The 13014-nt window shown below is 29.8% G+C and overlaps 1 protein-coding gene across 5 annotated transcripts in view; it reads right to left on the bottom strand.

Annotated features, from left to right (window-relative positions):
* Positions 1 to 9869, bottom strand: part of LOC108568612 (dual specificity tyrosine-phosphorylation-regulated kinase 4) — a 28426-nt gene extending 18557 nt beyond the window's left edge. For 2 of the 5 annotated variants that reach the window (XM_017929805.1, XM_017929808.1), the window contains exon 1: positions 797 to 1023. In XM_017929805.1, coding sequence (XP_017785294.1) covers positions 797 to 880 — 84 coding nt within the window. In that variant the 5' untranslated portion in view covers positions 881 to 1023. Of the gene's footprint in view, positions 1 to 796; positions 1024 to 9631 lie in introns of those variants that run through there. The other 3 variants (XM_017929806.1, XM_017929809.1, XM_017929804.1) reach the window with 2 other exon arrangements.
* Positions 9870 to 13014: the final 3145 nt, after the last annotated feature.

The following is a 13014-nucleotide window of genomic DNA, read 5'->3' as shown; positions in this document are numbered from 1 at the left end:
TTTTAGTGTATGTTATTGTTGAACTAACGATGTAAGGATTGTAAATAATCGGTCGCAAATTAGAATAAATAATTGTGTAAAATAAAAGTGTGTTATATCGCACTTGTTAATTTTCATTGTGACATTTCGATCAATATTTAAGTTTGCAGATGAGGATTAGTGCCAGTTGCTTGTATTAAATTCAGCACTGTTATTTATAAAGTAAGTCGGAAGATACGCCGATGTTGAGCTTAAATATAAACTGTGAGTGTAACTTCAGAAATACAAATGCAAGATTCCAAATTGTAATTAATTTTCGTATTATATATTTGTAAGGTGTAAAAAAAGTAGAATTTAGAAATTATCATTTTTGATGTCTCGAGGCAACAAAACTCGATTAATAGAAAGTGTGGAGTTTTTTTTTTGTCTGTTTGCTATATGGGAGAAGGTGGATCTTCCATCCTCCACATGGTAATTGACGTCGGTTAGCCGATGAATTCAAAAGCTGGAAGATAATATGGTGAAATTGGATGACCCAATTGTTGGTGCCGGGAAAGCTAATATTTGGGCTCGTAAACGTGCAGACGAAATAAATTGGAAATGAGATATGACACAGCATCCGTGAGGATCACGCATCGCGCAGAATCACCGTGCGAAGCATGTATATATATATATTTGCGAAGGAGATCTGGAAGAGCGAAATTCTGGGATAGGTATACGTTATGAAAGCTTTTAATTAAAATATGTGATGAGAAATTAAAATAAAATAAAAGTATGATTGCATTTCTACAACGTCTATAGTTATCTAGGTGCTAACAATTGTTGAGAATACCGGATCGTTGGCGCGGGTCCAGCCCATGGTCCGCGATCCGCGACTCGGGTACGTGTGGTAAGTGCTCATTTAGGCCCAATGGGCCACACTGGGGCCCGGGCCCATCGTGCACGATCTCCCCAAAGAGTTCGTCCGTATGCGAAGAGATGTTCGAGCTCGTGCAAGCCCCTCCACCCGCACGGAGATGATGTCGCGAACTGAAGCACCCGCCTCCGGATCCACGGACCCGAGGACCTGACGTCCCCGCAGATCAATACCTGTGGAGCGGCGCGCATGCCGCCCCTCAGCACCAGAATCCACATACACACATACATTTATACATTAAAAAGAGAAAGATAGATAGATAGAAAAAGGATCATTACAATTTCATGATCGCGTCAAATCCGCATCCCTCCATTATAAATCATCAATTCAATTAACCGCAACGAATGTTAAGCTCACTTCCGTTTCACATTGAACTTGATGTATAAACGTTAAAAAAATGTTTTGATAATTCAAAAGTAAAATTTATTACACAAATTTTAAAATTTATTAAATAAAACTTGATTTATACATTTCAATGTATATTGTAATATTTCTGTTTTAAAACTTGATATACCAATCTTATAATTAATTATATTTTCTTACAGTAAACATTAACATACAAATGTTAAAATCTGTTATAATATTTACAGAGTAGAACTTGATTTGTAAATTTTTAAATTGTTTTATATAGTAAAACCAAAAAATAAATGGGGAAACCGTTTCCGTTTGGGAAAATTTATAAACAAAAGAGTATTCGTAGAAAAAAAACTTTCATAACAAACTGCACGTATGAAATATACCATTATCCGCCCACTCAGACTGCATTTAATGAAAATAATATCATTTAACATTTTAAATAATATTGATTTATTAACAAATTCAAAAAAATACTATTAACCTCAATCAATTATTAAATAATAACCAATAAAATATCAGGAAAAATGAGATTTATTGATATTTATGCTTGAAATATAAAAAAATATATTTGATTTACTTCTATTAAATAAGACTTAAATCATGTACAATTATATAAAAATTATAAAGAAAATGACAATTTTATTTGAAATGGTATAATTATTGCAACGCATATGTTTATTATTTACAAACCAAAACATGATAATTCAAAAATAATAATCGTTATACAAAGGCAGTTGTTTCTGGATGCGGGGAAGTTAACGACTGATTACAGAATAAATAATATTTTTTTACATGTCAACCATAGAGATATTCACTGAAGTTTTTGAAAATATGATTTGTTGTTTTCTTATAATAAAGAATATAAATCATGTAAATAATATAATAATTAACAAATTGAAATAATAAAAAATGACAATGTTGTTATTTGTCCTTTAATATACTAAATAATGTAGAGTAATTACCTTGGATAAGTACGTAAATATAGGCCCTAAGTTTGGAAACAAACCGAAGTTACCATTTTACTGTTTTATTAATGATACTTGTAAACTAATATCAAATTACTGTTGTTATTGCTGTTAACGTACTTCGGATTAATTTTATTATTGAAACAAAAAATCGCATAATTTGTGATAAGATGTATGAATGAACCATTTGATTTGCATTACAATGTTGGTATTACCAATTGAAGTAAATGGCAATAAGATTTACGACTTTCATTTTCTGCGATACCCAGACTTGAAGCGGAAATTGTAGAAAACTTATTAAAATTTAATTAAACTCTTCGTGGTACCGAAAAAAAAAGGAACGATTTCATCCAAAAAAAAATGATACTCCTTGGGGGCAAGTTTAATTGCAATCTGTTCCGGTGAAATGCGAGGATCGCCTCATCAGAATTTCTTGTTTCGTTTCCATCCTTTTTTATTTTTAATGGAGGCAAGAAATATCAGCAAAAATTTCATGCCTACTAGGCATCAACTCTTCGCTTATATTTTTTTTTCTGTTTGTTCTTCGTTCCTTTATCGACGCAGTCTCAAGCGCAAGTTCAAGAACGCTCTTAAAGGCTACACGAACTTGCCTTTATGGTATTCCCTCCTACACGTAGAGCCTTATTTATAATGCATTCGACCATTTTGGGGTAATAAATTTTGCGTCCATTTCAATATATTTATACCGAACAGCTGCTTCGGGTAACGTTTTTTTTGTTTGTGGTCATTGGGCCACGAACTCCATCTCATATATAATTCAAATCAATTTGCAGCTGAAGATATTGAAATAGAAAGTATAAAAGCGATTTGTTTCACCTAACGGAATCCCTATTTTCTTGGATGCAATGAAATTGCATCAAATAATTATAGCAATACGCTGTATTAATTATTGCAATTATAAGTTTTCAATGAATTATTCATTTGCAATTTGATAAATCGCTTTAAAGGAAATGATGAATGGCTGGAATTATCCATTACTTTTTTTCTTCGACCTACGCCGAAATAAAAAGAGAGAAAAATTGTAACGGTAAATGGGAAATTCTGTGCGAGAGAAAGAAAAATTTCTTCGCTTTTGCTCTTCGAAAATGACACTCGTTGCGAAAACATTATTTCTATTAATCATGTTAATTATATTTCACATCCGCTCGAATAGTGAAGCATGAAAGTGTTACTAATGTTAAACGTGTTTTAATATTCATTATAGATATTGAAAAGGAAAAAAATGTACATACTACAACGTGGGAAAACAATACTAATGTAAGATAATTATATACAAACAGCCTTTAAAGAATATTGAACTTACATAATTCTGATTATATCTGCTTGCAAATTTATTTTTTTTAATCGAACGTGTATTGTTTATACTTGTACTTTCATTTCACAGGCCATTTATAATAATTAAACTATTACATCTATTGTAAGAAAATAAATTATGTCAATAAGATCGTGTAGGCATCAATTGATGTGTTGTTTCTTGATACCACAAGTCATTTAGTATAATTTATTAATACAAATTTAAGATAAGTGAATCGAGGATGACTTTTATCAACCTACACTTAAGTAAATTTATTTAGAATTACTTAACTAAAACCCTGACTTCATAGCAACTAAAAGTTTTCTGAATTTTGTCCCAATTTTTTCAAGATTTAATTTTAACTTAATGTTATCTTTATAGTTTATTATCATGAGTTTAACTAAGATTAACTTTTAAGCATTTCGTTTCTTATTTAAACTAGATTCATATATTGCTTATACTTAAATATTTTATTGACAAATATTTTCTAGCAACATTAGGAAAGAGCCAATCTTTGAAAGGTCAACAGAATATTTATGTTTCTATTAGAATTAGGATAATAAAACAACTAAGATTCTACTTTTACAAAATGTCAATGAATTCTGAACATCTCATTGATGTTTATGTTATGTAATTTCCGTTATTAATTTAAAAAATGTGCAAATAAAATGGATGGAAATCAATGAATACTCAATATTTTTGGTTTGTGCAGTATGATTTATAGCAGTTGCATACGCATTGACGTATTCTCATAACAAATCGAAGTGGGGTAATAAATTTAGAATCATTTTTCGTTCCCATTCATTCAAAAGTGGGTTAACTAAATGCAGATTGATTTTAAACTCATCGAGGATTGTTCTCATTTGCTAAAAAAAATATATATAGAATGATTATTTATCGTCCAAACAACGCATTGCAATGATTAATTTGTTTTCGAAAAAGAAATTGGAACATGCAATTTTTGTGGATCGGTTTAATTTTAGGGAGTGTTTTCGAAAAAAAAAAGTGAAAGGGGAAATAGCATTTGGAAGCAGTAGATAAGAAAGCAAAACCGTAATGATAGTAAGCAAGAGAGAAATCAGAGAATTAAATAGGTTAACAATCAAAAGTGATTTGCATATTTCGAGTTCGTGCAGAAAAACGAACATCTAAATAAACTAATTAACGAAACAAATCTTGAGATGATTCCAACTTAATTACGTCGGATTAATTGGCAACGAGCGTTGTATTCCTTTATTTTATTTATTTTTAATTAACGAATAAAAAATGCAATTAATAAGAAACTAATTTCGATATTGCTTATTGAATGAGCATCGAACCAGATATTCTTCAAAACGAGAAAATATAGAAATTGCGCATTTTCTAATTTTCTCCGATAATAATTACGTGTCAATATTTACTAATGAAATCTATTGTATGGAAACGTTTCATCTGTTTAATTTGTTAATAGTTTTAATTTAATTATATGCAAAGGTCGATTTCTAAATTAATGGTTAATTTTTAATGTATACTGTTGAAAATTCAAATTTTCTTAGATCTGATTTCGTGTTGCAGACGGAACAGATGTTAAATTAGGAACGCTTGCTTCATAATGTAGTAGCTTTCCGTTTCTAGACGCATTTGTTTACACAACATAATTCTTTATCGCGGTGGAAAATTGTCGTTCGATTCCAGTGGCTGTAATCGAAAAATGTATACTGTCTTTGCGTGTTTCAGCTATATTATGGCAACTGCATTCTCCAACCCCCGTCTCCCCCAAAACAAACAACAAAATCTAAGGTTCTAGTATATATGTATATATCAACTATAAACAGACTAGGGGCTGTTACGGTTGTGACATTCGTTGAGCAATATGCATAACATCGCGCTTAGCAAAACCGTAACTGAAATGTATTGTTACCCATAAAGTAATTGCAAATCGCATGCGAAACTAAACGAATAATTTTTAATAAAAAGTGAAATAACTAATGCATTTTTGTTAATTATTTATTGGTAGCTTTAGTATTTTTTTCCTCTAGGAATTGTTTGTATCGTCGACTTTACGCAGATTTTATCGTTAATTTTAATGCACGCAACTTGTTCCATGTATTTTATTATATCTATGAAATAATTGGTCATGTATTTTAGGGTATTTTTTTCGTTATCAATGATTGACACGAGATCATATAATATTTATAAAGCAAATGCACTTTCTTGATAATTGATTAATCTGCGGATTTGTAAGATTACTCGTGTAAATCGTAATACGTTTCGTTTCTTAATTAGACCGTAACGGAATTGATTAAACACGCAACAATTAAAGAATACGTTTTCTAAAAACAAAATAAGTAAATTCATTTATACTTCGTTAATATAGAAAAAAAAAAAACGTTTTGAGGAAATTCCAGGAATTACTTCCTAATTGTAAAAAAGGATCACGACGTTATTAACGTATTCGGAAGTATAAATCCAAGGTCTGTCGTGCATAAATTAAGCAATCTTAATAAACAAAGTTGTACAGACAAAATAGTACTAAGACGAAATGCTTTGGGGCAGAGCCGAATCGGGAATACAAACGATTCTTATAAATAAATTAAAGAAGCAAATATTGTTTCGTCTGCTTTTATAATTATCCGTGCACGTGAGGATCAAGTTAATTGTACCCAGAAGCCGACAGGACTTGTAAATGGTAGCTACTAGTTATTAGCTACCAATGGAACGACGGCGAAAGAGAGAGAGAGAGATATACTTATAAGTTCACTTTCATTATCAACGAAACTAGTTCTCAATCTAGTTTGTAATCCGTAAAAAGGAAAATCTTGACACAAAGTCAAGGTTCCAGCTTCGAGACGGGCTGGACATATAAAACGTGCACAGAGAAAGTGCGAAACGGGTTATTAGCATTTTTTTTTATTACCGTCTCCAAGTCTGCTCTTTGTAATTCTTCAAATCATCTATGTCGAACATGACGCGTTTAATCAAGACTTATTTAATTGTTCGCAGAAACGAAAATCGCGAGTGTGAAAAAAATAAAGAATGATTACCAAACAGAATTCATCGGAAAATAAGAACAAAACAAAAAAAATAAACAACGATCATCGAATGTAAGCATTGACGAAAACCTGGGAACGTTCCAGGAATAGATTGGATGAGTCATTTTTTTTCCTGCTTCTTTCGCTAAGCAGAAATTTTCATTAATATAGAAATTATTTTTGAGCAAATTCCCCCAATAATCCAAATGTTATTTCAACATTTAAAAAAAATACATTAATATTTGAATATGCCCATTTGTTATATGATAGATAAGCGAATTGTACCATCATGAAAAAATTAACAGTGGATTCGTGAAAACAACTAAATTGAATAAGAATTAACTATGTAATTATAGTACAATAATGTTTTAGGTTGCGTGATTTCCCCTTGTCTTATTAAATAACAACCGGATAACATTAATTAGACGTTTTATTAAAAAAAAAAAACATGAACAACAGATTAATTAGCAATTTTAATTATATTTATTTAACAATAAAACAACTTTATTGTACAATAAATTACAATTTAACAAGACTTTAATAATTAGCACTTACTTATGAAAAGTGATTAGATTTAAATGATGATTAATTTATTATTGTTGTAACGTAAAGATTGGAAAATGTTTTAATAGAAATATTGATAATTTTATAAAAATAAATTAAATATTTGATATAAAATGTTTGCAATATAGAAGTTATATTAATTTGCACAGATATAAATACAATTTGTTATCAATTCACGTGCCGCGGTTGTATTGAAATTGTATAGTTTGACCCTGCGGCTGTTTAATAACATTGATGTTAAACGTCGATGTTTGCGAAATCGAAAATTAAATAAATAACATTTGATGTAAATGCAAATGCAAACGTGCTTTGTTTTATTCGAGTTATAATACTTATAATTACACGCTTTACAAGATAAACTATTAGAGAGTTAGACACGTTTCTAAAAAATAGCTGTAATAATAAATTTTACTGAAGAGACTCAAAAGATCGAGTTAACATTCATGCAATATTATTTTACGTGTTTTAAACATATTTTTTTTTAAAATCAATTAGTTAAACTTAAATCTAAACTTCACTAAAAGATCACTAAATGGAATCGTGACCGAGGTTTGTAGTTATAGTTGCATGTCAATGAACTAGAAATACCTTGAAGTCAAGCATCTCTAGAACTTGATTAATTATTTGTGGAATAATAATTTGAATAATATTAATCCATCAGCTGGTAAATTAATTAATAAATTACTCGTATAACAAGTAATTAAATGTGATTTCATTAGGCGATCGTAAATACCATAATTATATGAAATGTTTACAGTGCGAAATGAGCGTGAATCATTCTCCAGTACAAAGGGGTCCGTTTCTCTCAACATTTATACCAAATAATGAATCACGAAAATAAAACTATATGCATAATTTAATTATCTACGAAGAAAACGCGTTCCAGAAAAGGATAAAGAAAATAATTAGCGAATACATGTTGAATTTTATTACGATCACTTTATTTGTTTATTTTCGCGTGAGTAACGTTGCTATTATTATTTTTTTTTCAGTTAATTCCTTTGTTAACCTTAGTGAATCACAACAACGAGTAGCAATGGTTCAACGTGTTTATAGTTGTTTGAAATCAAGTAAATTGCATTGTTAATATAAAGTCATCAACCTTTGTACAAATCTAATCGAATCATTCAATTGATTGTAGTCATAAATTGTCATAATTTTGGAGTAATAGTCATAATTCTATTGTTAATAAAGGTACAAATATTTACAAAATATACGATTAAATAAATTTCACGCAACTACTCATAATTCAAATATTACTAAAAATATGACATACATTTTGAATAAAAAAAAGCTTCATTTAAGATATTTTTGTTTAGTAATAAAATAAACAGTGAGTAATATATGTTATAAATTTATAATCTATTTCTGTGTATAATAAATAATTTATTTTCAACTACATATAGCAAAGTAATTACGTAATTGCATCATTATTTATGAAATGTATTGCATTTCAAGTTATTACTTTCAAGTATGATTAACAATTGTGGAGTATTATTTATATTGATTATTGGTTTTTCCTTAATTCCATTTTAGAGTGACTAATAGGCGAATGGTTAAGTCGCCCTAGCCATGATTCCGTGAGCAACGGTTCGAATCCTGGTCAAGCCAGGCCCTTTGTAAGCCCTCTCGGTGCTTGCAGAAATCATGAATGAACAGTCAAATGAAAGAGGTTCAGTATATGGACTTTCAGCTAAGTCGATGGACAATGACAGTGTTAAGGATTATATTTAATTAATATTCCCAATAATAAGATTGTAAATTAAATACTGTGACATAACAAAAAAAGTTCCATTTTAATGTAAATAGACCAAGTCCAAATACGTAATTTATAGAATAAGTCATTTTCTATAGATAATTTCGTTCATATAGGAAAGGTTTCTTAATCATATACATCTACAGGCGAATGCATTACACGATTTAGAAAGTGAAACATAAATTCGCCAATTTAATACTTTATGCCATTTCGCAGCGAATTAACCAATATTTATAAATGATAAAGATCAACCTCAGGAACAATCGCAGGTTGTTGACCATCAAGATTTACATGCTTTGTAATGCGATTGGCAAGCAAAAAAATATATAAAAACGTTATTACTAAACTGTAAATTAAATGAATATGCAATTGTATTTTACATAGCTTAATGCATGAATCTAAATATTTTACTGATATTTACAAAAAATATTTATGTAATCGTGACATATAAAAAACAACATTACTGTTTGTATAGTTCTGGAGTGACATAACATTCCATTGCATCAGTGATGTTGTTGTTGTTGCAAAACGTATGTGTGCATTATGTATGCACGGTGAATTAGTTTTACAGTTACAACAAATTGTAATAATTTATATCAAGATTATATTAAATGCTAATTCGACTAATTGAAACTTTAGTTACGCATCTGTTCAGATATGTACAGGATTAACAGTTTTCATAATTAAACAGTTTCCCAACATTACAATTGTATAGAATAGTTTACAAAAGGAATTGTTAATATTGCAAAATGTCATTGTCGCAGTTACCTTGTAGCAGTTAAATCTTGCAAATTTCTGCTTGAAATATTTCAAAACTATATGAAAACACTTCACTATAATCACGAACGCTCCAAAGATAACTTCGCACATGTTGCAGCACAAATACATGAAATTCCATTTGTTCAATCGCGGAACTGGTTTTAGTGCAGTTCGAAGTTCTCACTTCGCGTAATTACCCAAGACTTTTGTAATAAAACTCTAAACATAATAGGCACAAAATCGCAAAAAGCACTGCATCAAAATGCGATCATAGGCGAATTGTGGTATAGTGAATAATCGATAAGATTAGATTAATAATACATAGATTATCTTCATCTTATTGTATACCCAATATTATTAGGTAAAAATATGTTATTCTTAATTGGATAGTAACAACAATAATAATAAAGTGGGTCAGTCAAATTTCTAAAAGGAACTAAATGTTAAACAGCAAGAAATTTGAGACAGTAAAAACGTTCATCGAAGATACGAATGTATTCCATATTTTTTCTTCTCGATTTCTTTTTATCAACACTTTTACTACCATCAAAAATATAATTATAAATATAGTAATAAACATTTAATAGTAAGATAATCGTTTTGCCTTTAGGTGAAATTCCTCAAGGACCAATCAACGCAATAAAGTCCTTCATGAAAATTACAGTAGGAAGTCCGTTTTCTGTAGTTGTTTCTATTAGCTTTTCTTATAAATCGCAATGAAAACATTAACGAATATTGATTAGTTTAAAATTGGTAGTTGCAACAATCATCAATTTCTTCGGCTTCCGTAAGTTCGCGATGTCCTTCGGCGATAATTCGCATCGCTCGATGCAGACACATTAAAAAAGCATACGTGTGCCAAAAAAATCCTGTTATATAATTTCACACAATAAAAATTATAATTAGAATACTATAAAGATGCGGATTCCGATGGGCGCTTCACTATCTGTAATCCGTTGGCCTTGAACGAATTCAAATACAATTGCTTCAATATTTATAATTGGCAGACAAACAATAATATTTTGGAAGTGCTAAACATTGTTTCAAAACATCAATGAACTTTTTATTATTGAATATTTAGAAACTATAAGCACAGTTGTTTTTTTACCTGTTCAGTTTATATTTAATACTTAGACAAAAATAATACAACTTAGACAAAAATATTTTTTCAAATATAAAGGAGATGAATAGTTTAGATTTGATATATAATTTAAAGTTTACTTTACGCTTCAAAATGAACTTCTGCTTAACATATGCACTTTCTTGTAGGAAAATAAATGTATATAGTTGCAGTATGCTACTTAAAATAACTTGCTAACAGAGAAGACATGCTGTCTTCATGGGAAGGTTGATATTTGCTTTATACTTTCTCGCTGAAGAGAATATCACTTTACTTTGATTTCTATAAATATTGAGTATTTAGTTGAACTTGAAGTGGTTTATGCTATAGTGAAGACTTACAAAGTATTTCACGTGCTAGTAATGTAATTCTATTTATAGTTGCAGCAATTATTGAAAGTAGAACTAATTGAGTTTGGGAATTAAATAATATTAAACATGCATTGAAACAATGAATAAATTGAATTTATTAATAATATAGAGTCGTAGAGTAATTTTATATAAATATTGCAAAATAAATGTTAAGCATAAATGAACGAATGTATAAAAACGTAATTATTATCAGTTAAAGTAAACATTGGAATTAGAATTAATTGAGTTTGGGAATTAAGTAATGTTAAACATATAATGAATGAACAAAGCAAGCTTTGATAATGAATTGTCAAACTAGGAGTCGTTTATTGTCATCAAGTTAGATGGACGTAAATTGTGAAATGAAGCGCCCGTCTAGCATAAGTAAAACGAAGATGCAGCTCATCGAAATGCGTTGAAGAATCCCACGTGGAGATAATGGGATGCACGCGGAAACGCATAGATAAATAGCATCGATGATCAGAATGGGAAATGGTTTGTGGATGGAACACGGGACGTGAATTTATACAGGAGAGGAACGTAAAACGAGGTTTGTTTGGATTCTAGTATCTGGTTATTAGCAGGCCCCACATCTAATAATACATTTTAATAATCCTGCGGCCTCCGTAGTCTTTATGGAATTACACAATCCATCAAGATCGCGTTCGTTATTATTACAGACGCAAACTTCCTTCGAGTTTCCTTTTTGATCAGAGGTTCAGTTTACTAATTACTTGTAATTACCAAGTATATATTCATCTTCTTTTCACTTTCTTCTAATTATTTTTTTAAAAATGCATTTCATAATTGAGTTTTTTTCTGTTGTTGCAAGTACTTGACTTCGTTGGGAGCAATAATCTTAATAAAGACTTAACGCTTAAAAGATTGAACGTGGGCGGAATTCTGGGCATTGTGTATATGCAGAGTACATTCTTATTTTTGGTACAGCTTCGGCACGTTTTTGATCTCATTAAAGACTTTTTTTTCATAAATTAGGATTGATTAGCGTGGGTTTCGAGAGTCTCTGTACTTTTATTTTTAAGTTCAAGGACCGTTTGAATTTACAACAATTTCATTGATGCGGTAGTGATGTCACTTCAACAACGTTCAAATGCAAACGTATTTCGATATGTTGTGCTATCATATTATATTTTCTTGTTTCATCAGCCTCGCGTAGCTCGATTTGTTTGCTTTTGCGGATGTCACGTAAACTTTTCATACATCTTTTGCCGGTTAAGTAGCTTCCAGTCTGGTATTATGAGACACGAATCATTATAAGTGCACCACTTCTTTTTACCCTCAATACCGCTTCGAAGACCCTATTAAGTTTCAGTTAATATTCTTTACCATACGCTCAACTATAATTTCGTCTCCGCTTTAAGAAATTTCATATATTTGTCGCAATTATTTTAAATATCCTTAAATACAAAATCATTTTACAAGGATATATTAAATATACATCATTATTATTACCATTAAAATATTTATTAAATTATAATATTTCTAGGAATCAAATCACTTTATAGAATCAATGCATTTGCTTTTCTCAAAAGTGATAAGTATGATTTATTTATATAAGTCCTAATTACCAAAAAAAAAGAGCAATAAGTATAAAAATACTATTAAATTTGGTATTTTTCTATTTGTTTGCTAATTATATAATGATGATGAATGATGATTTATTTAATTATAACAGTGACAAATATTATTTTTATGATTACTTTATGTGTTTGCTAATTATACAAAAAAAATCCTAATAGGAAAATGTGAATATGCAAAAAAAATGGAAAGTTTTTGATCTATGGTGATTCCTCGAATTTTCGTCAAGTCAAATTAAGAGAGGTATACAAAATTCCCAGATGAGTAATCTATCGGAAAGTGGATTAACCGAGACAGGTCAAACAAAAACATCTGATATCTCT

Source organism: Nicrophorus vespilloides, unplaced genomic scaffold (assembly GCF_001412225.1).
Source record: "Nicrophorus vespilloides isolate i.1.1-1 unplaced genomic scaffold, Nicve_v1.0, whole genome shotgun sequence".
In the NCBI taxonomy this organism is placed as follows: domain Eukaryota; kingdom Metazoa; phylum Arthropoda; class Insecta; order Coleoptera; family Silphidae; genus Nicrophorus; species Nicrophorus vespilloides.
Note: the sequence above shows the minus strand (reverse complement) of the source record. Positions and strands in the feature narration are given on the sequence as shown.